This window comes from Octodon degus, unplaced genomic scaffold, assembly GCF_000260255.1.
Source record: "Octodon degus isolate 3935 unplaced genomic scaffold, OctDeg1.0 scaffold00017, whole genome shotgun sequence".
NCBI lineage: Eukaryota > Metazoa > Chordata > Mammalia > Rodentia > Octodontidae > Octodon > Octodon degus.
The window spans coordinates 11,853,152-11,876,152 of NW_004524593.1; the positions used below are offsets into that span (position 1 = coordinate 11,853,152).

The following is a 23,001-nucleotide window of genomic DNA, read 5'->3' on the forward strand; positions in this document are numbered from 1 at the left end:
CGCCCGGGGCCGCAGCCCCCGCCCGTCCCGCCGGCGCGCCCGGCCCCCGCCCGAGCGGTGTTTTCTGGTGATGAATTGAATTTGTAGCCGATATCCGATTCCCAAGTAGAGTCTCCGCCTCCTCCTCCGCCTCCCCCCGCCGCCGCCGCCCGCCCTCCTCCTTCCTCCCGCCGCCGCCGCCTCCCGCTTCGGCTCCGCGGCCCGGCCCGGCCGGCTCCCTCCCTCCCCGGCAGCACTTCGCCTGCCCTCCCGCCGGCCGCACCGGGCTCCAGGGGGCCAGAGGCTCTGCGGGGTGGGGGGAGGACAGGAGGGGAGGAGGAGGGAGGGGGGACCCCCGAGTCGCCCCCTCTCCTCCCCCCGCCCCCCCAGCTCCATCCTCCGCCACCGCCCGAGCAGCTGCGGGGCCGCCGCCGCCTTTGCAGGTAACAGCCACCGCCCCCCACTCCCAGCCCTGCGCGCTCACCCGCGCCCCTCGGCCCGGACCCGGGCCCCGGCCCCCTCCGGGCCTCCTCCGGCCAGGGGCGGCGGCGGGTGGGGCGAGGCAGGGGCATCTGGGTTGTCAGTGCGCTGGGGGCGTGGGCGGGGGCTGGGTCGGCAGAGGCTTCGGGTGTGGGTGGGGAGGCCGGGGGATGCCTGGCGCGGCGCGGAGGACCCCGGTACCCCCTCACTTTCCGGGGGAAGCTGGGGGGCGGTGGCGCGCAGGGGTTCGGGGGAGGGGTGTCCCCGGCCTAGCGGTACCGCGGGTGTCTGGATTGCTCCGGCTCGGCGCCTCCCGGCTCTGCACCCCGCGCTCCGGGCCCTGGTCCTTCCGGGGCGCGCGGCCTGGGGAGGGGGCGCCAGCCGGGCGGGCCGGGGGTGGCGGCTAGGTTACATAACGCGCGCGGCGCCGGGGTCGGTGTTTGCGGGGGGAGGGGCCGTCTGCCGCGCTGGGCGCTGCTGGGCTGTCTGCGCGCGCTGGGTGGGGTGCGGCGAGGATGCACCGGCGTCCCCCGGGTCTCCTTCCCCCACTCCGCCCCGCCGCCGCCGCGCTTTGGGGGAGACAGCGCGGCAGGGTGGGGGTGTGCGTGTGGGAGGTGGGTAACGAGCTCGTCTGCGTTTTTAATAGTAGTGGGGTTTTGATCCGCTTGGGAGTTGTGTGCTAAGAATAGAAATGTGCGGAAGATGCTGGGTTTGGCTGCTCCGCGGATGCTGTCGCTGCTGGCGGCGGCGGTGGTTCGGGCTGCAAGTAAACAAACCAGCCTCTTCCTCGTCCACCGCCGCCTCCTGCGCATCGGTCTGCAACAGCCATGATGCTAGTGGGGCCCTTCGGAGCCCAAACTTGCAGTCTCGCTTGTAGCTGAGATAACCCTGACGCCCGGGCGGAGATCATCCCTTGTTTGGTATTTCCCGGGAATCTTTAGAGTTAGGTTAGAGATAACGAAATTTCTTTGAGGCCAGGTTTTTCTAGGATCGGTATTTACTGTTATCTTCTGAAGGCAGAGGAAATGCTTACCCAGAAGTCAAAGCTAGAATGCTCACATTTCACCATCAAAATATCATGAAAATAAAACTCATTTTGCCACTGTGGTAATTTTGATTGAATGCACAATAGTTGTCAATTGATAGTTGTGAAATAGAAATTCACCAGTACACTCAATGGGTCTATATTAATTTCTAGTATTAATGTTAACAGTTTGGACTGTATTTAGTTCATCCTGAGGCTAAAGGGATAAAATGATGTGTCAAAGCATCAGTTGAGACAAATACTCCATATTTGGTAAAACATGGTAAGATTTTTTTTTTTTTTTTTTAGTAGAACTCTATATCACTTGGTTTTGGTAGAAACTCATTCGTTTTATTAAGTTGTGTAGTTACTTAAAAAGTTGAGAAAGCCAAAGATGGATCAGTCCAATAATGATGGTTTAGGAAAGATTAGTCTTAAGAACTTGATTGTTGCTTGCAGAGTACATATAGTAAAGACAAATATTCCAGGAGGTGGTTGCCTGAAACGTAAAAATACTTTCATTAAAGTATCTTTTGCTTAAATTCTTAGTTATCCAAGATATATGGCTGGATACATACTTATATGTAAGATTTATATAAAGACTTTTATGTAGATAAACGTGTTTGATTTGTCTTATTTTTTTCTTGGGACTGACCCCAAGTTATCTAGCTTGAGCTTCTAATTTTAAAGTGAAGAGAGCATGCATGAATCACAGAACACTGAAATTTAGATGCAAGTAGGTAGGCTTTTAGTTTTTAGTTCTATGTGTGTATTATATATTTGCAGTATGTTTTCTTAAAGAATTTAAAACAAGTCCACTTTTTTATGAAGTTATGATTCACTCATCTTCTGTGTTTAGCCTTTACGCAATGATTAGTGAATATTTTTGTAACCAAAAATTTATTTTTACTAATCTCGCCACCGATTTTTAGTTTTAAGTTGTGTATGTGAGAGATAAGGTTTCATTAATTTAGTAGGTAATTAGAGTGACTTGTGTATTAGGGGCTGGTTTGGGTGTAAACATTTAATATTTACCCTGCATTGAGAAGATCACTATCACTAGAAAGAGTAACTTTCAGAATCATTGCAAACTTAAGGTGTTGGTTAACCTTATGTAGGGCAAATGCACTTAGTCTCTTGTGCAAAGTGGGAAGTTAGGGGTTTTAAAACTCAAGCTTTTGATGTAAACATATGGAAGTTTCCAACTATTTGCACTTCTTTTAAAAGAGGAACCTGTTTAATAAATTAGTTTTGTGGAAGTTTGACTTTTACTTTGCATATTTTTGCGAAAAGCTGGCTAGCTGCACTTTCTTTTGTTGTCATACTATTTAGATAAAAGATTTTGTTTTTGGGATGATAAGGCAGTGTTATGTGTATGTTAATTGGATACTCACCATGATATGATAGGATCCTGTTTTTATATTCTTGATTAAATTTGAACTACTAAAAAAGAAATTTAAAAGCGTTTTAAAGTTAACAAATCCAAGAAAATGCATTCCTTATTTTGTTTTGTCTTGTAATTTGACTTACTTTTTAAGTTAATGTAAGGTAATAAAGCACATAACTTTTGTGGAAGAGTGGAATTAGGATGTTTAAGTAATTTACAGTTGTTTAACTCCAGGTTTCAGCTTGTGCATCACCAAATTCTGGAGGTATTTTATTATGGTTTTTACGTATAAGGGCTTCCATTCGGTTTTTAGTTAATAGTTGCCCATGTCTGGTGAGCACTTGTCATGTGCCAGGCACTGCATTAATTCATTGAATCATCACAACAAACCCTGCTCCACTTCTGAAAGTGATTTTCACATGAGAACAATGTAAGGTGACATAAAAATTCACCTCTTCTGAACTTTTCAAATTCTAAATTACTTTATCGTTCAGTGTTTTCTTTTACCTTGTCTTGAGATTTCACAGTCACAGTGCCAAATTTGGATAAGTAGGTTCTGCAAAAATCAAGCTGTTCTAGGGATACTAGAGATTGAGTACAGGAGCACTCAGCCATTAAACTGTATCCCCAGTCCTTTTTATTTTTGGTTGAAGTTTCATTAAATTGTCCATGTTGGGGTTCAAACTTCTAATCCTCCTGCCTCAGCTACCCTAGTAGGGATTACAGGCATGCTGTGCCATGCCCAGCTGTTAAAATTCTTTCTCATTTCAGTTGCTTTAAATGCCAAAGTAAGTGCTTCAACTTCTTACGTGTTTTATTGTAGCTTTATAGTTCTTCATCAGATAAGATGCATATTTACTTCTGCCATGTAATCTTGAAATTGTGAATAAGTTAATATGTGCTTCTGTTCTGTTTCCTTTTCAGTGTGGTACTTATGTATCAGCTGTTGGAGATGCTCACATTTCTAAGTCAGTATATTTTGTTAATACCCCAGGGAAAATGAAAAGAGAAAACAAGATGTGAAAAGGAGAGCTTTTAGTTTACCTTCTTAATAGGCAAACTGGAGACTTACTAGAAAAAAACAAGATGTTCAAATGAGAATGTTTCTCATTTCTTGTATTAAGAGAGTAAGGCTCTTGACAGGCTGGGGATGAGGGGTAGGGAAGTAGTGTTTTGCCAGTAGTAGACTTAGCCCACATTTTGTCCGAGTTCCATCACTGCTTGATGTTTTATCTTCTTAACTAAAACTTTTGAGGACATTAACTGTGTTTGATGATAATACTGTCACCTGTGAGGCCATCTGTACATGAAGTCGATACTCAATAGCTTTAAACTTGAATCATAAATATTAGCTGTGGAGGAGCTATAGAAGTATTTATGTTCCCCTAGCACTATGCTTACTGGCTAAGGAAGGTGATGCACAGACAGTGCAAGGTACTGTACCCTGGATAGCGTCACTCTGGGTAGGCCAGAGTGGGGACAGATTTCTCAGTCACGTAGTGCTTTTTCCCATGTACTCTTGTGATGAACTTTCTTGCAGAATTATAGCTTATTAACTCTCAGTTTAATCTGGGTAGTCAAGCTCATTTTTGCATTTAATGAATGATAGGTTATTTATCTTTATGTGTATATATAATTTTTTCCAGGTTACCTAAAGAAAGTTGCCAAGGCAGATTTGAGAAGGATTTTATATGTATATTGCAAATATATGGCCAGCTGCAATCAGAAGTTCTTTTAGTAGCAGTCCTCAGCATGTCTATATTATAGGTGCCTTCACATAGACACAGGCAGCCCTTACAAGAAAAGTGGAAGGGATAATTTATTAACAGCTTTTTGAGGTGAAACAGGAATCTGAGAAGCATTTTCCCGGGTGTTTTAAATGAGATTATTAAATATATCCTCTAGTATAAGTTGCTTATTTGCTTTTTAAGGATGGGCATGTTGATTGAACTGATACATATCCTGGGAATGGGAAAGGGAAAGGGAGAAAATGCTTTTTTTCTTGAGATGTATTTTAAGATATATAAAGTTGGTTCTGGTTTTTAAGAATTGGTAGTTTGAAAGAATTTAGATTTTATTAAAGCTAGAGATTTGTTCTATACTTTTAAATAGGGTAATTATTCTCTAAAGGAACAGAGTACCTTAGGATTATTCAAAGTACAAGTTGCCTTGAATTTTCTGTTTATGTTGTTTTTCTTTTAAATCTTTTCGGAAGTTTGGTATCTCAGTATATTTATTATAGCATACGTTAGTTTCTTCTCTGAGAAGTCAGAAACCTCACAGAATTATATTGCAGATATCCTTGATGACCATTTATAATTCAGAGTACCAGCATTCCATTGTCTTTGAACGTTATTCTTATTCAATTTGGCTAGCGTATATAATAAAACTGCAAAGCAACTGTATTCTACACAGTATCATAGTCTGAATTAATCTGCAGAGAAAGTTACTGAATTATAGTCTGATTTTTTTTTTTTTTTTTAAATTTTAGGGAAGGGTATACAGGGTGTTCAGGGTCTCACTACTAGATTGGACTTGTAGTGATCTGTTTGTGTACAGCCTCCCAAGAGCTGTGATTATAGGCACGCGCCACCATTCCCAGTCTCAGTTTCTGTCTCAGTGCACCCCAGGGGCAGGGCTGGCAGGCCTGGGGATTGAACCCTGAGCCCTGCGCCTGCTTGTAGGAGCTTTAATCTGCTGAGCTTTTTGGCCAGCCCTATAGTCTGATTTTTAATTTAGAAATTAACATGTAGAAAGTTACTAATTTAGGAATTTTATTCTTATATGAAGAGAATGCTTGGTGCCTTTGTCAACCTACATTTAATCTTCTGTTGTGATATGTTAATATTTTCATTTACTCTAGAAGCATTTACTTTTTTGGACTTTTGGAAGATAATTTGGTGTAACAAATTTAATTATATATACTTGAGAGTTCATGTCTTGTTAATTGTCAGTTGCAGATAGTCATTATTATTTGTCACTCGCTTGTTAAGGTAACTGGGGAAGTAATGTTGTCATTATTGGTTGGCCAGGGTTTTCTTACATTTAGAATTAATAGATGTGTTATATACTGCACAAAATATTTTTGAGTCAGACAAGGTCATAAGTGAAAGCACTTTAATAGCATATTTCAGGTCTGGAAAAGATTTTTAAAAATGTTTTTTTTTTTGGTTGGGCGTGGTAGCACATGTCTGTGATCCTGATACTTGGGAGGCTGAGGCAAGAGTGAGTGCAAGGCCAGCGGGAACCATGAACAAAACAAAAACTTGCTTGCCTCCTTGTTACTTAGTGTAGTTCTTGTTACAGAACAGTGTGTGTGTGTGTGTGTGTGTGTGTGTGTCTTGGGAAGCAGGGCAAAGAGAATATCTGCTTATTTTTTGAGTGAATAACTAAAAGATGTCTGAAAAAGTTTAACTGTTGTATAAAAATTGCATGGTTTACTATAAGTAACTATCTTAAAATTCTTAACAATTTTAGGTAGTATTGCTGTTTATTTTCTTTGGAGTTGAAACCTGATCTCAAAAAAAAATTTCAAAAAAAAAATGCTGAGAAAAAGATAGTTGTAACGTGTTCTAGTCTGTGCAGTGCAAAGTCTACAGGAAACTTACTTTGAAAAATAGTATTTATTATAGTCTTACTTACACGTTTCTATGATGTTTAATTTCAGTTTGTTTTTAAGATGGCATAATGATCTTCTCTGTGTTGACCTAAAGTATCTGTGTGCTTACCCTAAAGTTGCATCTTTGTTCCTTCAGTCGTCTAGTCATTCTTTTGTTCTGGGTTGTTGAACATCTTAAGTGTCAAGACACTGTCAAATTGCTTTACAGATTTATACTGTGATTGAACAAAATTAAAAATGTGGAATATTTTAAATATTACAAAATAGCATTTAAATGCAGTTATTGTCATCAGATTCTTTAGTCCGGAAGGTATATTTAATAAAACCAGTTAGTATAAGTTCTAAATGGAATCAGCCATCAATTTCATGTGACTTTTTTTTAAGAATAGAAAAAATAGATTACTCAAATATTAAAGCTTAAATGAAAAACAACATTTTGTCTGTTACATAATTCATTGTAGAACACCTTTCTATAGCAATTGTGGCTGTAGAAGGAGGTGAGCTTTGCTCTACCCTAGGAAACAATTGGCAGGATTCCAGCTCATCTTGCGTCTTGCAGACTAGTGTTTTTAGGAACATGGAAGACTGAGTAGGAGAGTATAGATGACTTGGTACAGGAGTATGCCACTGTAGGAAAATTAAGTCAGAGAGCATGCTTTTATGTAAAGAGCATAAGAAGCATTTATTTCTAAATTATTGATCTTAATAGTATGTCTATGACATTTTGTAAATTCTGTTCAAAGTGAGCATCATTTTAGGCAGGATCAGGGTTTAAAGCTGAAAATTATGATTATGGGTATAATTTGGTAAAAAAGTAGATAAACCATTCTCTATAAATAGGGCCAGAGAGATAGCTCAGCAACTAAGTGCCTGTTCAGGCAAGCACAAGGACCGGGGTTAGGTCCCTAGCACCCCGGTGCACTGATCCAGCCACCAAGTCCTGCTGTGGTGGCGCATGCCTGTCATCCCAGTGCTGGGGAGGCTGAAACAGGAGAGTCACTATGAGTCTGAGCTGTATAGTGAGGCTCTATACCAAATACAATATCAAAAAGTCTTCTCTATAATTAATGCTTGAGTTCACTGGAGTTTTTAAATTTTGCTTTACTGAACAGTTTATTGACAGTTGAATGCTAAATATATGAGCATGTATATCACTAATGACTTTTATTTAAAAATCTAGTTTTTAGGACAATTTACTGTGAAGTGAAATCATTTTTATATGTTTCAGAGTGTTGCTTTGTACCGAAGAGGCAGTTTCAGTAGAAAGCCTGCGGGCCTGATTGCCTGGGCTTGCTTCTGCTGTACAGTGGCTGTGTGCTCTTGGGCAAGTCACTTCATGTGTAGTCATTTTTTCTCCAATTGTAAAATGTTGGTCCATGCACCTTCTGAAAGATAATATGATAAAGATTTTGATAATAAACTATTTAAAAGATTGGTTTTGAAAATACTTTTTTTCTAGTGTTTTATACAAGGATATTTTAATGTAGATTACTTTTAAGAAGAAGTATAAGGTTATTGGTTATGCATCTTTTGTCTTCCTAATTATTATTTGCTCATATCCCACTTTAATCACCAAGAATAATATATAAATTTTCTTTTACTCAGGTTATAGTTAGAAACAAAGAATGGCCTTACTGGATGTAGGTTCCCTTGCTACAAGTATAAGAGAGGAGAAAGACTGCTAGAGTTCAGTTCTTCTGTTGACATCATTTTGCATCTCTGTTCCTTAATGTTTAATTTATGCTTCTTTACTTAGTGAGCTGACACTTTTAGTTATCTAGCACTGTTATGTAGCCAGTCTGCCATATTTGGTACCTGGGAATATTACATTAATCATTAAAATGTTTAGAGTCTTTCCTAAAGATTTTTACTGGGGGGAGTGGTTTTAAAATGGTGAGTGGGTCTTATATAACTTCCTTTTGGCGATTTAGACTTTGCTGAAATAAATTACACATTTTTTTATTTTTACATGTTTATTTTACTGTTGCCAATGATGCTTCATGATATGGCTTTTAGATTTTTCCTAAACTTTTTTATTTATTTATTTGATACAGGGTCTCACTATGCAATTCAGACTCATAGTGATCCTCTTGTCTCAGCCTCCACAGTGCTGGGATTACAGGTGTGTGCCACCATGCACCCCGTTTTGGGCATGCAGGTCTGGGGATTGAACTCGGGTCCTTGTGCTTGCTAGGCAGGCGCTTAGATCACCGAGCTATCTCCCAGCCCAATTTTTCCTAAACTTATTTGACCAAAATAGTGTATTTTTATTTCCTGGATTATCTTTAATTTAGTATTCTGTAAAACCAAATGCATAGTATTTTGAGAAAAAACCCCAGATTCCAATATCCCTTTTTGACTCTAAAGCAGCAAACCTTATTATGATGTTGAGTGGCCCTGGCCTTACTGTGGGTATTGTCTTTGATCTCATGGCATGTGAGGCAAGGGTGGGCTTGTGTTGATTCACATAGCCTTTGTCAGGCTATTGAGGGAGGCTGTTTAGTGAGTGTTTAGTCTTTGCTGCTGATTGCAAAATGATTCTGCTCTGTACTTAATTTGCATTGAAGAAAGACCTGTAATCTGGCTCAGTACTAGCTAGCGAGTCTAACCTTGAATTTACTACTATGTATTATTTATCAGAACGCAGGTTGATGGAATAGTGTGGTTGTATATTCTGTCCACATATTTTTCTAATTATCTGCATCTACAACTTATGCTTTCCAGGAGGACCATATAATATTCAACCGCCAATACCATGTCTTTGGAAAAGTAGAAATGCTTTAATTTATGTTAACATTTTCCTTTTTAGGTTGATAAGGAACAATAGCAATACTCCCTTGAAATGTGTTGCTATATATGTAAGGATGTTTTGGGGAACTTTATGATACAAGGTATCTTAAGTCCCAATGGAACTGTATTTCTAATTTTTGTCTTAAACACTGTATTCTTTTTGGGGAATCTCTTTAAAAAAAATCTTTCTGGATACTGTAAATATTGAACATGTTTTGTTTTGTCTTCCTGAAACCTTTTGACCCCTATCTTGTTTGCTTTGTCTTTCTGAAAACTTTGTGCCACATTTGTGGTTCATCTTTCATAAATGTGTAGAGTTTTTTTTTTTTTCCTGGCTTCCTTTTATCTTAAGTCTGTGTTGTTTGGAATTAATTTGGGTTCTTGTTTGGAATTAATTTGGGTTCTGCAGTTAGCCAGCCTGAGCTCAGATCTGGGCACTATCACTTATAGCTGTGTGGGAATCTGGCAAGTGGTCTGATCTCTGCAAGCCTGGGTTCCTCGTCTGTGAAGTACAGGGAGTTAGTGCTAACCTGACAGGACTGTTGTGGGGATCCTTGAGAGTGATAGATGTAAGCACCAGTGACAGGTCAGCACCTTTTGCATACTCCATTTTTTTCTACTTTCATATTCCTTTTGTTTCACTTTCTCCACACACTATATTTTAAAAAAGTAAAATGATTTTGTATTATGAACTTATTGTAATCTACCTAAAATATTTATTGGAACTTGACAGAATAATATATAAATGTTGGTTTCTTGATACATTGAGTTTTACATAAAGTATAACAGAAACATTCATATTTGCCATAACTTTCTAAAATTACAGAGATCTAAGCCACTCTTAAATCTTTTACTCTTTCATTCTTCGCCCTCAAACACGTGACTGTACAAATTTTCTGAATTATTTGTATAGGTGTGACAGTAGTTTTCTTGAAACATGTTTATTGTAACCTCTTAGCTTAAAAGTTTCACTATCATTTGAAATCTGTCACAAGACCAGGGAAGTGCATTCATTATGGAACTATTTAATAAATAAGCTCTCCAGTCTGAAGAGCTAGACTTTTATGTGAGGTCAGGCCAGTTGAAGGCATTTACAAAGAACTAGTTGTTTGTTATTGCTGTGTGAGTTGCAAGAATGGAAAAAAAAAAGAAATTCTTTCTTCAATACTTCCTTCCAGGCTGAGTCATCACTAGAGAGTGGGAAGGGCAGCAGCAGCCAAGAATCCAAACCCTAAAGCTGATACCACAAAGTACCTTTTCTCGAAGTTGAGGGCTCAGAGGGGAGCCATCATGAGCGATGTTACCATTGTGAAAGAAGGTTGGGTTCAGAAGAGGGGTAAGTGCTCAACAAAACTGATGTGGTTGGCGATTGTGCTGAATGAGGAAGGGTGTCTTGGAAGCCGATGTTTTTGTGATGCTGTTAAACATGCTGTGTCTGTTAAGAGAGAAATGATTTGTTACATGTATGTTAGGGTTTCTCACTACAGATTTTTTTGAAATTCTCAATTTTTGATTACTATTGAGTTATGCAGACAGACTTGACTTTCGAGTGTGTTGTGTTTTTCTGTGATGTCCATAAATTCTGTAATCTGCGGATATCTTTAGAATCATTTAATGTCTAGGAAGGGGCTATTTTTATGCATTTAATGACATGTAAATATATAAAGTATTTAATTAAACCAGTTTGGATAGTGGCAGAGGACATAAAGTAGTATAGCAGGAAGGATGCCAACCCACAAAAGCTCAGGGTCTAAAAATCACAAAATTTTTTTGTGTGTTGATGTTTAATTTTATATTTTTACTTTTCATTATGTACTTATATTTCCTATTTACTCTTTAGATAAATGTGTTATTATCTTTTAGTATTAAAGAACTCTTTATGTAAAGCTTGCTTATCTGCGTTTACTTATCTGGTCAGTGTTTTTTAGAAATCTACAGTTAGAATAGTTACTAGGCAACCACTGTTTACCCACATGACCAAGTTGACTAGGATGAGGACTTTTCCATTCTTAGGAGCTTTTAGTTTCTGTTTATCTATTTTCTGGTTAAAAGTTACCTGTTAAATATTGATCTTCATATTATTTGGATATCTGTAGTTAATACTTATGCTGAAAAGCTGTTGTCAGTAATTCAATGTGATTGTGTATTGTGCTTTTAAATCAGCTTTATTGAGCTGTAATGTACTTACAATAAAATTAAGGAATTAAAAGTTACACTTTGATAAGTCTTGCCAAATGTTTATAGTGCTATAACAAACTGCACTTGTGATAAGGTTTTCATCACAGCAAAGAGTTCCTTTGACACAAAGGAACTCTTTGAAGCCCAGTCCCTGTCCCTCAACCCTGGCATACTCTAATCTATTATCTGTTACTATAATTTTGTTGTCCTAGAATTTCATCTAAATGGAATCATGCAGTTTGTTGTCTTTTGTGTGTGGTGTCTTTCACAGAGCATAATACTTTTAAGATACCATTTTGTGTATATCAGTTTGTTCCTTTTTATTGTTTATTATTTTAAGGTCTGAATGTATTATTGTTTGTTCATCTGTTTAAGAATTGATGGACGTTTGGGCTCTTTCTAGTTTTGGCTGTTATGAATAAAGCTGCTATGAAAATTTGAATGCAAGATAAATTTTCGTTTATCTTGTGTAATAACCTAGGAATCAGATTTTGAGGTCATATGGTGAGTGTATATTTAACTTTACAATAATGTATGTGTTTAACTTCATTAAAGTTGCCAAACTTTTTAAGGTGGGCAGCCATTTGTTTTGTTAAGTTTACTTTCATGTTATTCTCATAAATTTGGGGACATTTGTATACTTTAGTGCTTTCTCGAGGTTTTTTTTTTAGTTATTTATTTTAAAATTTGCCTATTACGTGTGTCTTTTCCCTTTTTTGGGGGAAGGGTATGGTCAATCACAAACTTTTTGAAGTTTTACTTAATAATCCCTAAGCCTTTCACAGCATTATCATGAGAGCTAAATGAGATAATAGATATGGATAGATATATTTTGACAGCCTACCATAAATGTAAAGTATTGATGTATCTACATGTTTGTTAAGGTTTAGAGTGGTTCTTGAGTTTGCTTAATTTCTTACCTGAAATATCATAATAGAAGTTTAGTATTTAGTGCACAGAATATAGAAAATTATGAATTAAGAATTTCTCAGTGTTTTTCCTGTATTGATCAGAGAAGGAAGATCCTGCTTGTGTGTGTGTGTGAGTGTGTGTTTATGTGTGTTTATTTTGAGAAGTAGTAGTCATATAGATAGAAGAATTTGAATAGTACTTTATCATAAAATGAAAAGTAAAAATGCTGCCTTCTAGTTTTTCTACTTTCTTTCCTCAGGAGTAATCATTTTAGACCTCTATTTTTAAGTCTTCTGATCATTGTAATTGTATGTATAAAGTACTAAATTTTATTTTTGGCTAACCATTCTCATGTAACCTAGTGTCTCCATTTTGAAAAATCGTCAGTAATTTAACATTTTTTTTTCTAGACTGGGGATTGAATCCAGGTCTTTGGCGTAAGGTCCATCCCCAGCCTTTTTTGTAATTTGAGTCAGGTTCTGAGTTGCCTCAACAGGACTCAAACTTAGGATCCTTCTGCCTTAGCTTTCCTAAGTGCTTCCCCAGGTGTGGGCCACTGTGTCTGGTAATAGTATTTCCACCTTTCTCCCTTTTCCTTTTCTTTTTTGGGGGGTTGCTTTTATAGTTCAACTTCAAGCTGTTGGATACTGAGCTTCAGAGAGTCTGTAGGAGAATATTTAGATACTAACTCTAAATGCTTTACAAGTTGTGGAAATTGAGTATTCCTTACCATTTTTCGCCTCACTTTCCCTCCCCAACATGAGTTAACTATGACATGTACTCTGAATTGTCAAGGTCTGTAGTTATGCTTGTTAATTCTGGAAAGCAGAAAGCAGTATTATGATTGTATGAATAATTATGGTATGATGGGATGCTTAGAGAGGAAAGGGATTTTGTGTAGTCAAGATAATGCCAAACTTTAGTTTGGCTTCTAGTCTGGACTACGATCCCTTTTCCTGGACTTTCTGATTGCTATATTTTGCTTCCTGTTGGCAGAACTGTGTGTGCCTTCTTCATCTTAATACTTAGTTATTGAGCTTTTATTTGTTTATTTTTTGGTACCTGGGATTGAACCCAGGACCTTACACTTGCCAGGCAGGCACTTAAGCTGCTGCGATATCTCCTGGGCCCTCAGCTTTTAAATCATATTACTTGTTGATATTATTATAAGGTAAACAGACTTATTTCTATATATTGATGCTCAATTAACATCATATTATTTTGTTCAATTCTCTGAAAAGTTCTGTGATTTCCTAAACCTCCTTCCTTCTTTTGGGTATTTAGTTGTACTTTTCTAGAATATTTCTTTTCTCTCTCTCTCTCTTTATACACACACACACACACACACACACACACACACACACATATATATATGTATATATATTTGGTACAGGGTCTCATTACACAGCTTGGACTTGTAGTGATCCTCCTGTCTCAGCCTCCCCAGCGCTAGTATCATAGGCGTGCGTGCATCCTCATGTCTGATTTCAGTGGATGGCGTGCTGGGGTTCCAGGGCTGGCGCTACAGATCGAAGCCGGGTTCTTGCACTTGTGCTGAGTCATCTCCTCAGTCTGGGAAATCTTTTGTTTTGGTTATTATTTCATTTATTCTTTGTGTTTTCTGTAGCTTCTAAATTAACCTACTGCTTCACTTTTTTTTTTTTTTTTCATTTTCCATGTCTTTTTTTTTTAAAGGAAAAAATGAGGAACTATTATTTCGGTTAATTTTCTTGATTTATTTTTTTTCTTCTGGTCCATCATTGAAAAAAGTTTTAAACTATTTATATTTCTGGGTAGTCTTTTTAGTTCATAGTCACTTACTTTTTTAATCTTAGGCTATTTGTTAGACTTTCTTTTGAAGTTTTCCTCTTTGAATAAATTTCAGTTTATTTATGGGAATGGTGTTTTTCGTCAGGTTTCTGCTGATTTTATGAGAAGGACTGGGTTAACTGATAGTGAACTTTATTTGCTTGTATAGATTTCACTGAATTAGGATTTGTGATGGTATAGATTTCACTGAATTAGGATTTGTAATAGTTATACCCTTGAAAGCATTAATTGAAAAACTAGAAGAAATCAAGTTTGTTATTTTTCCCTTTACTATTCTTAATTTATCCTTTTAGAAAATTTCAGATACTAGTACTTAATTTTTCAATTTTTATTTTATTTTATTTTTTGTTTTGGCTGGCTCAGGATGCCTTCAGGGCAGGTCTGGTAAGGCTTGAGGATCTGGTTCAATTTTTATTTTAAGTCAAATAAATTTCACCAGGCACTACCTAAAAAAAATTAAAAAATCACCAGGTAGTTTGTTCAGCATTGTTTTGCTTCAAAATTGTTTTGCAAAATTGTATTTCAGACTGTGCTTGTTTACCTTGGGCCGATTATTATCACCTGACCTTTGTTATTAGTGAAATGTTAGTGAGTAACCTTGGTTGTTTGTAATGTAATAGTGAAATCCTGCTTTCCTGTTATTTTCAGGAACAGTTGCAGAATGTTGAGAATTCTTGTTGATTGTATGAATGACAGTAAAAATGTCATGTTGGGGCCGGGGAGGTGGCTCAGGGGAATAAGCACTTCCCTGGCAAGTGCAAGGGTCTGAGTTCAATCCCTGGTTAAAAAAAAAAAAAAAAAAAAAAGGTCATGTAACAAACATAGAAAAAAGTATTACTACATTATCTTCCTTGGTGGACCTGGGAGCACATTAAATGAGTCAGAGATAGGAGGACCACAAGTCTACACTGTGTAGTGAAATGCTGTATCAAATACATAAATTAAAAAAGAATAATCCTGAGCTTTGAAATAATGAAATGAGTACCTGACCCAAGTTGCTTTATGAAGAGGTTCAGTTAGCTCACAGTGTTAGCGATTCAAGGGCATCCATAGTGATGGTTGACCAGAGCCGGGGCGCACAGGCCATCATGTTTGCACTTAGCAGCACTGGAGAGAGGATGAAAGGACCAGGTTTGTGCCTTTTATAATAATTCTCTAGTGAGGGCTAAACAGACAACTAGCTGGTGTGATCATGCTTCCAGTGACAGGGACCTCTCACTGTGTGCCTAACCTTACACCCCACAAAATTTCTTCCCATCTTCCAAAATATTACCCTGAGGCCAAGTTTCCAATCACCGTGCATCCAAGTGGACACTCTGACCTAGAACTAAGTAGTCTTGAAAGTATGGAAAATCAGTTCCTTGATAATAATTAAAATCTAATAGTAGTAACTGGGTTGAAATTGGAACATGATTAAGGTGGTTTATAATGTGACTAGCTTGAAAGTAGAATAAATGTAAGAATAGTTTATTAAAAGCTATTTTCTTTTATACACACACACACACACACACACACACATTTTTTTTTTTTGCAGAACTGGGGATTGAACTCAGACCCTTGTGCTTGCCAGGAAAGCGCTTATTCTATTGAGCCATCTCCCCGGCCCCAAAACTTTTTTCTTTTAATGTATTTTGTTGTTGACTATGCAGTGCAGACTTGTGTTGATCCTCCTGTTTTCAGCCTCCCCATCACTGGGATTACAGGCATTCGCCACTAAGCCTGGACTCTGGCTGGCTCAGCCCGCCTTGGGGGGCGGGGCTCGAACTGTGTTCTCTGCACTTGCCTAAGCTTGCCTAAGCAGGCGCTTTAGTCCGCTGAGCTATCTCTCCAGTCCAAAACTTATTTTTTTTAAAGAGAGGATATTGCTGTGTTGCCCCCACTGGATATGGGGTCAAGAGGTGCCCCTCTGTTAAGTCTCCTTAGTAGCTGAGACTGTAGGGAGAACATTTGAAAATGTTGTATATTTGTGTTGATTTATTAAACTTTGTGTTGGATTAACATCTAACAAATTGTACTTTCCTGTGTGTGTGTGTGTGCATGTGCACGTGTGTGTGTGAACAACTTCTCCTTTCAAATAACTCTCCCTTACTTTATTTTGTACTTAGAATTTCCAATTCAGGGACATCCATAAATTGTCTAATCTTAATATTCTGTGAGATGATTTATTTAGATGAGGTAGACTTTGGTAATTCTAAGCAAGCAAGCTTAATCCCGCTGTCCAACATGCACCTTTAGCAACGTAAAAATTATGAGGTAGATTGTGTTGTAATGTGTGAGTGTTATGAGCTACGAAAATCTTAACAGTTGTTAGGGGCAACAAAACACATTTTATTTATTTATTTATTTATTACATTTATTTATTGTGTGTGTGTGTGTGGCCAGCTCAGCCCACCAGGGGGCGGGTCTGGCTGGCATGTGGGTGCTGGGGATCGAACCGCGGTCCCTGTGTTTTGCCAAGCTTGTTTCAAGTAGGTGCTTTAGACCACTGAGCCATCTCTCCAGCCCCAACAAAACACATTTTGAGGGGCTGATTAAATCATTCTGGTTTTCCCTGTCTGCACTTGTGTTCTCTTTGTTCAGGTTTTATTCACAAAGTTACTTTAGAAGTGTATTATAAACTGATTAAGGAGAAAGAAAATGACAGAAGGATTTCCTGTTTACTACCTAGCAGCAAGCTTTTTTTCATAAAGAGCTGTGGCTGTGACTGTATAAACCACATGGCAAGTTGGAGATCACTTTGAGTGTTGAAGTTATTGAAGAATAAACATAGGAAAATTAAATATATTTTCTAGTGGGATTGAAATTCTAAGGCTTAGTTTATGTATTTATTGTAATGTGGTGTTTGTTTTTCTTGTAATTTCCCTGTTCTTTATTTGAACCTGAGAGCTGAATGGAAAGAAGCATCAAATGAGAAATCTTGGTATATACATTCTAGAGTTATTTATAGAATTATAAAGTTGCTATTGTATACAAACATACACCTAGTCCTTCCGAGTCAACAATTGAAATCTTTGTAACTTGCAGCCTCATTAAATTCACTTATTAAATTAATTAATTTAATTTTGCAATCCTGGGGATCAAACCCAGGACCACTTTCCACTGAGAATGTGCTCCCCAGCACTTACCAATAGCTGTGGGTACACATATGCATAGATGGTCAAGTCCTCTGTGAAGAGCCACAGTTCAATTTCTGTTGCATTAATCTATCTATCTTTCTTTCTTTCTTTCTTTCTTTTTTTTTTTAATGTATTTGGTGCAGGGTCTTACTATGCAGCTCGGACTCATAGCCATCTTCCTGTTTTCAGCCTCCCCAGTGCTAGGTTTACAGATGTGCCACCACACCTGGTCTCAGTGGCCAGCTGAGTGTGCCCGGGTGCCAGGCTGGCTTGGCCTGTGGTGCCAGGGATCACACTACATTAATTTCTATTTCTTGTTATATTTCATTGAGGGGGGCTCCAGTCCAAGGTGGCAGAAAAGTGGTGAGACTGGATATTTTTGCATTGTTTCTCATCTGGTTGGGAAAAACATTTATTTTACTCCTGAGTATCCCATTAGCTGTTGGTTTTCAGCTACTGCCTTTTATCAGGTTAAGAAAGTTCTCTGGTTTGCTGAGTGTTTTTAATCATGAATGCTTGTTTAGAAAGCATTCAGTGTGTCTATAGAAATGATAATTTGATTTTTTCCTTTTATTCTGTTAATATGTTAAAATGGTAAATTGTAGTTATTGCAAGAATAAATGTCATTTGGTTATGATGTATTTTTTAAACTGTGTTGGTGTATTGGATTTACTTATAACTTGCTAAGGATCTTTATTTTTTCATTTCCTGAAAGATTGATCAGTAGTTTTCATTTCAGATTTTGGGTGTAGGTTATGCTGGTTTCTCAAAATAGGTCGGGAGCCTGGTGTGGTGGGGCATGCCTGTGGCCTCTTCTTCTTGGAAGCCTGAAGTAGGGGCTTTCGAATTTAAGCCCAGCCTGGGCAAGTTATGAAGACCGTATCTCAAAAAAGGGTTGGGTATATAAACTCAGCTTGAGGACCCTGGGTTCAATTCCTAGTGCGGTCCAAAAAAGAAAAAAGTAGTAGTAAAAATAAGTTGGGAAGTATTCTTCCTTTATTCTTGAAGAAATATGCATCAGGTAATTTTTTTTTCAAAGTTTTATTGATACACAGATAGCAGTGAGACAGTTTCAAATCAAATCGGAAGTACAGTTTCAACAAATAATACACTGCATATATTCTTCTTAGTGGTTAATTGCTGTACAAGATGCGGACTTGTGATCCTATTTACGAACACCATTAGAACAAATCATTCTATTCATTAAGAGAACGCAACTATATATCTATCCTAACCACTTGGAATACACAGATACAAAATGGACATTCATCGGTATACCCCATTTGTTCTAAGTTCCGTTATTGAATATTATAGGTGTGTAAACTCAGCAAAATATTCTAAAAGAGTCCAGTAGCCCATAATAGCATTGGGTCTTCTGTTTAACTGGCAATGTCAGAAATTATTGACCTGAGTCCCCCACAGCTCAACATAACAACATGGCTTTATTTCCTATATTTCGTCTTCATACTTTTCTACTGGATGGTTAAGACCAAGGTAAAGCAGGACCTATGCAACAAGAGTTGTAGCTTTTTGGTCTGAGAAGGTCAGTGAAATGCCCTCAGGATTTATCCTGAGATCCTGTACCTCAGATTGTAGAACCTTTATCAGTGCAGCCATGTGGATGAGTCACGGCCATTGCTTGGCCAATGTGCTCTCTGTGAAAGCCTGAGAGAGTGTCTTCTCCCCATGTGACTCTCACGTAAGGTAAATTGATACAGTTTATTAGTGAAGCAGTCTGAATTGGAGGTTTCCTTGTGGCACAAATTTTGATAATTTTATTTCTTTTTAGATGTGGAACTATTTATATTTTCTCTTTCATCTTGTGTCTTTTTTTTTTTTACGGTATGGGGGATTGAACTCAGGACCCTGTGCTTACCAGGCAAGTGCTTATTCTACTGAGCTATCTCCCTGGCCCCTCATCTTGTGTCTTTTGGAAAATAATTTTTTAAAGATTGTTCATTTCATCCTAGTAGTTCATCAAGGCATTGAGCATAAAGATGTTCTTTTTAATTTTTTTCTTAATATTTCTGTATTATTTTAATATTCATAGCATCTATAATATCTCTTATTGATATTGATACTGGTGGATTATATTCTTTTTTCCTTTTGATAGTCTTACTATGAGTTTATCCATGTTATTAATCTTTTCAAAGAACTAACTTTTTGGTTTCATTTTCTTCATCTTTTTTTTCTTTGTCATTGATTTTGCTCTTCTTTTGTTTTGTCTTCCTGGCTTCTTAGACACTAATATGATATATTTTAAGCCTTTAAAAGTAAAATAGAAAGAAAGTTTCAGATTTATCATCACTGCTGAACTGTCCCTTGTTTTGTATATTTTCATGATTGCCTAGTGCAAAGTATTTTCTGTTTTCTTTTGATTTCTTTAAATCATGGGTGAATTAGAATAGTGTTTTAAATTTCAAACCATGTAGGAGTTTTGTAGATATCTTGGGTTATTGATTGATATCTGGTCATAATATATATGGACTAGGGGTTTTGTAGATACGTTAGGTTATTAACTTAAATTCCATATTTGGTTATAATTTGGTATTATCTTTGTAAGATTTTAGATATCTGAACATTTCATTTTTCTTTAATGGTTCACCATATGGTCTGTTTTAATTTTTTGCTATTGTGGGTGGGTAGTGTTTTATAAAGGCCTGGTCCGGATGGTTGGTAGTGAGTCATCTCTTCTGTATCTTTACTGATTTTTATTTTCTTTCCTCCTTTTCTATCAGTTGCTGACAGGGTGCTGAAATCTGTAACTGTGCTTAGAGACTGTCCATTTCCTTCTCATTATGCCTTTTTTTCTTTATGTATTTGGAAGCTCTGTTATTACATGCATCTACATTTATGATTTTTATTTCTTGATGTATTTATTCTGTGATCTTTATGTCCATCTTTATTTCTGGTAATCTTCGTCTAGAAATTTACTATGTCTGACAGTAATACAATCATTTGAGATTTTTTTTTTTAACCAATGCTTGCAGCTTTTCAAATGTCTCAGTTTTATTGTATTACACTGCTTCACTTGTAGAGAGGAGGTAGGTCTTGATTTTTGAAAAAAATTTAACTTGACAAGTCTTTACCTTTGAAAATTCTCATATTAAAATTATTTTTATTAAGGGCCAGCCAGACAGCTCAGCGGATTAAAGTGCCTGCATAGGCAGACGCAGGCACTGGGGTTCAATCCCTGGAGTGTGCTGAGATAGTGACCGAGGCTGGGTGAGATGGCGTGTGCCTGTAATCCAGGCACTTGGGAGGCTGAAAGCTGAGTACGATCTGTGTAGTGAGACCCTGTAGCACCTATACTAAATTAAAAAAAATTTATTTAATTATATATTAAGACAGTATACTCCAGGTTGGCCTCTAACTTACTATGCAGCTCAGATTGGCCTTGAACCATTGATCTTCCTGCTTTAGCTCTGGAGTGCCAGGATTGCAGATTGTGCCCATTTAGTCTATTCCTTTTTTTTTTTTTTTTTTAATTTTATTTATTTATTTATGTGTGTATGTGTGTGTGTGTGTGTGTGTGGCCAGCTCAGCCCACCAGGGGGCGGGGCTGGCTGGCATGTGGTGCTGGGGGATTGAACCTCCGACTCTGTGTTTTAGCTTAGCTTGTTCTAGGTAGGTGCTTTAGACCACTGAGCCATCTCACCAGCCCTAGTCTATTCCTTTTTGATGGGACATTGAAACCATTTTATATTTAAGGTAACTATTTATATGATTTTCTGTTTGTGCTATTTATTGTTCCCCTTTCCTAGTTTTTGCCTTAATAAAGATTTAGTATCTTTGTAATATTCTTTTATTGGCTTGTTATGCTTATTTTGTGTTACATTCTGCTATTTTTAGTTGGCTAATCCATACTGTGATTTTTTTTCCATCTGATTCTTTATAGTTTGTTTCTCTGCTGTTACCTGGTGAGAGTGTTTATCTCTTCATTTATTAGGATCCTGTTTTTTCTTAAGTCTTGGATTGCTTTTGTAATGGCTGCTTTTAAGTCCTTGTCTCCTAATTCCAACAGCAGGGTTTTCTTGAAGTTGGTTTCTGTTGATGACTTTGTTTCTTTGCCTGTGATTACATTTTCCTGCCTTTATCACAAATATGTTGCTTTTCAGCTGTATACAGTTCATACTGATGATGCTGTTGTACAGGTCCTGGGTCTGTCCCAGTTTTCCTCTATTCCACCCAGTACTTGGTTTTTGTTCTAACTGGTACTTACCTTATTCTGTTAAAACTCACTTTATTTATCCTGTTGTAAAGAGCAGCTAAAACTCTGCTTTTCTCAAAGTTTGTTCTGTTTCAGGTTCGTTGGAATCTTCTGGGTTCATGCAGGGTTTAGGGGTTATTTGGGATAGAGCCAGAATATACCTACACATTTCTGGGCTCTCTGAGTCTCTTTTATGGCACATCCTCTCAATTCGTAGCCATTTTGGCAGCTCTGGGCTTCATCATCTGACCTTCAGGCAGGTGAATTACGGCATGCTCCCTGAGTCCTGGTCCTGTACGGTAATCCCTCAGAGTCACAGGACTTCTCAATCAGAAAGCCACTCACTTAATACAGCTCTTCTCTTTCAAGGACTTTTGTTTGCTTTTGTTGCTTTATATTGCATTCAAGTAGTAGTAGTTGTTATTTTTAAGCCGGGGTCTCCTTATGTAGTACAGCCTGGCCTCAAACTCGGAGAATCCTCCTACCTCATCGCACAAGTCCTGGAATTGCAAGCATACCAATCTCAAGTAGTTTTTTATATTTTGTGCAGAATTAAAAATTATATAAATACAAGTGGGTTGGTGTATTATTACAAGTTGTTGTAACTGAAAATGAAACTTGCTAGATATATATTTTATATGTAATACAGATGTAAAAATGTATTTAAACTGTATAATTGACAAGACTATTACCTAATGCTTATAAGGGATAGGAATATGTTATTAAATTTATATAACAAATTTTTCAAGTACATTTATAAAATTTCTAGCTAGAAGAGACTTTGTAAGTTTCCTGGTGACACTGTTCATTTTACAAGTTTCTAGTTTGTGTTTGCTTTTGTTGTCAGTTTTTGAGATAGGGATAGAGGAGGACCAATACCTGACAATTCTTTATTGTTAATCTTTGATAGTTACTATGTTCTTTCTTTTTTGGTGCTCAAGAATGCATTGAAGTATTTTAAAATATTGAAAAAAAATTTTATTAGTACTTAGTGGGGGAGGGTCTCCAAATTGTTTGGTGGGAATAACATCACTCCCTGCTGTGCATCTGAGGGGCTGTACAGAGAATCTGTGCCCCTTCAACTTGTGTTCTTTCTTAGTATTGGCATAAAATTAGAGTGATTTCTGTTTTTTGCAGTCTTGCAGCTGTTTCTTGTCTTTGCCTCCCATGGTTTTCTATTGATTAATACCTATGTCCATTATTTCTGCTTTCCATTATCAGTTCCCTGTTACCAGAAATTGTGTGTCTATGTATTGCTTTTCTTTCCCATAAGTGGTTCACTAGTACCTTGAATATATGGTTGCTTAATCACTATTTTATCAGTGAATGGATCGGAAAATAGTAGTTTTGTGATTTCAAACAGCAATATATGTCACATTACCAGGGCAAGGAACTAGAATTAGGACTGTTGATATTGAACAGGAAGCACAGACTAGATTATAGTTATAAAGCCTCTAGTCAGGATGGCAGTACTGG

At 37.8% G+C, this 23,001-nt stretch overlaps 1 protein-coding gene across 2 annotated transcripts in view; it reads left to right on the forward strand.

The window, feature by feature from the left end:
• The first annotated feature begins 194 nt into the window (after nucleotides 1-194).
• Nucleotides 195-23,001, forward strand: part of Akt3 (AKT serine/threonine kinase 3) — a 284,685-nt gene continuing 261,878 nt past the window's right edge. The window contains exons 1-2 of one of the 2 annotated variants that reach the window (XM_004626833.2): nucleotides 195-422; nucleotides 10,458-10,615. In XM_004626833.2, the coding sequence (XP_004626890.1) occupies nucleotides 10,570-10,615 (46 nt within the window). In that variant the 5' untranslated portion in view covers nucleotides 195-422; nucleotides 10,458-10,569. Of the gene's footprint in view, nucleotides 423-8,591; nucleotides 8,612-10,457; nucleotides 10,616-23,001 lie in introns of those variants that run through there. The other variant, XM_023710180.1, reaches the window with a different exon arrangement.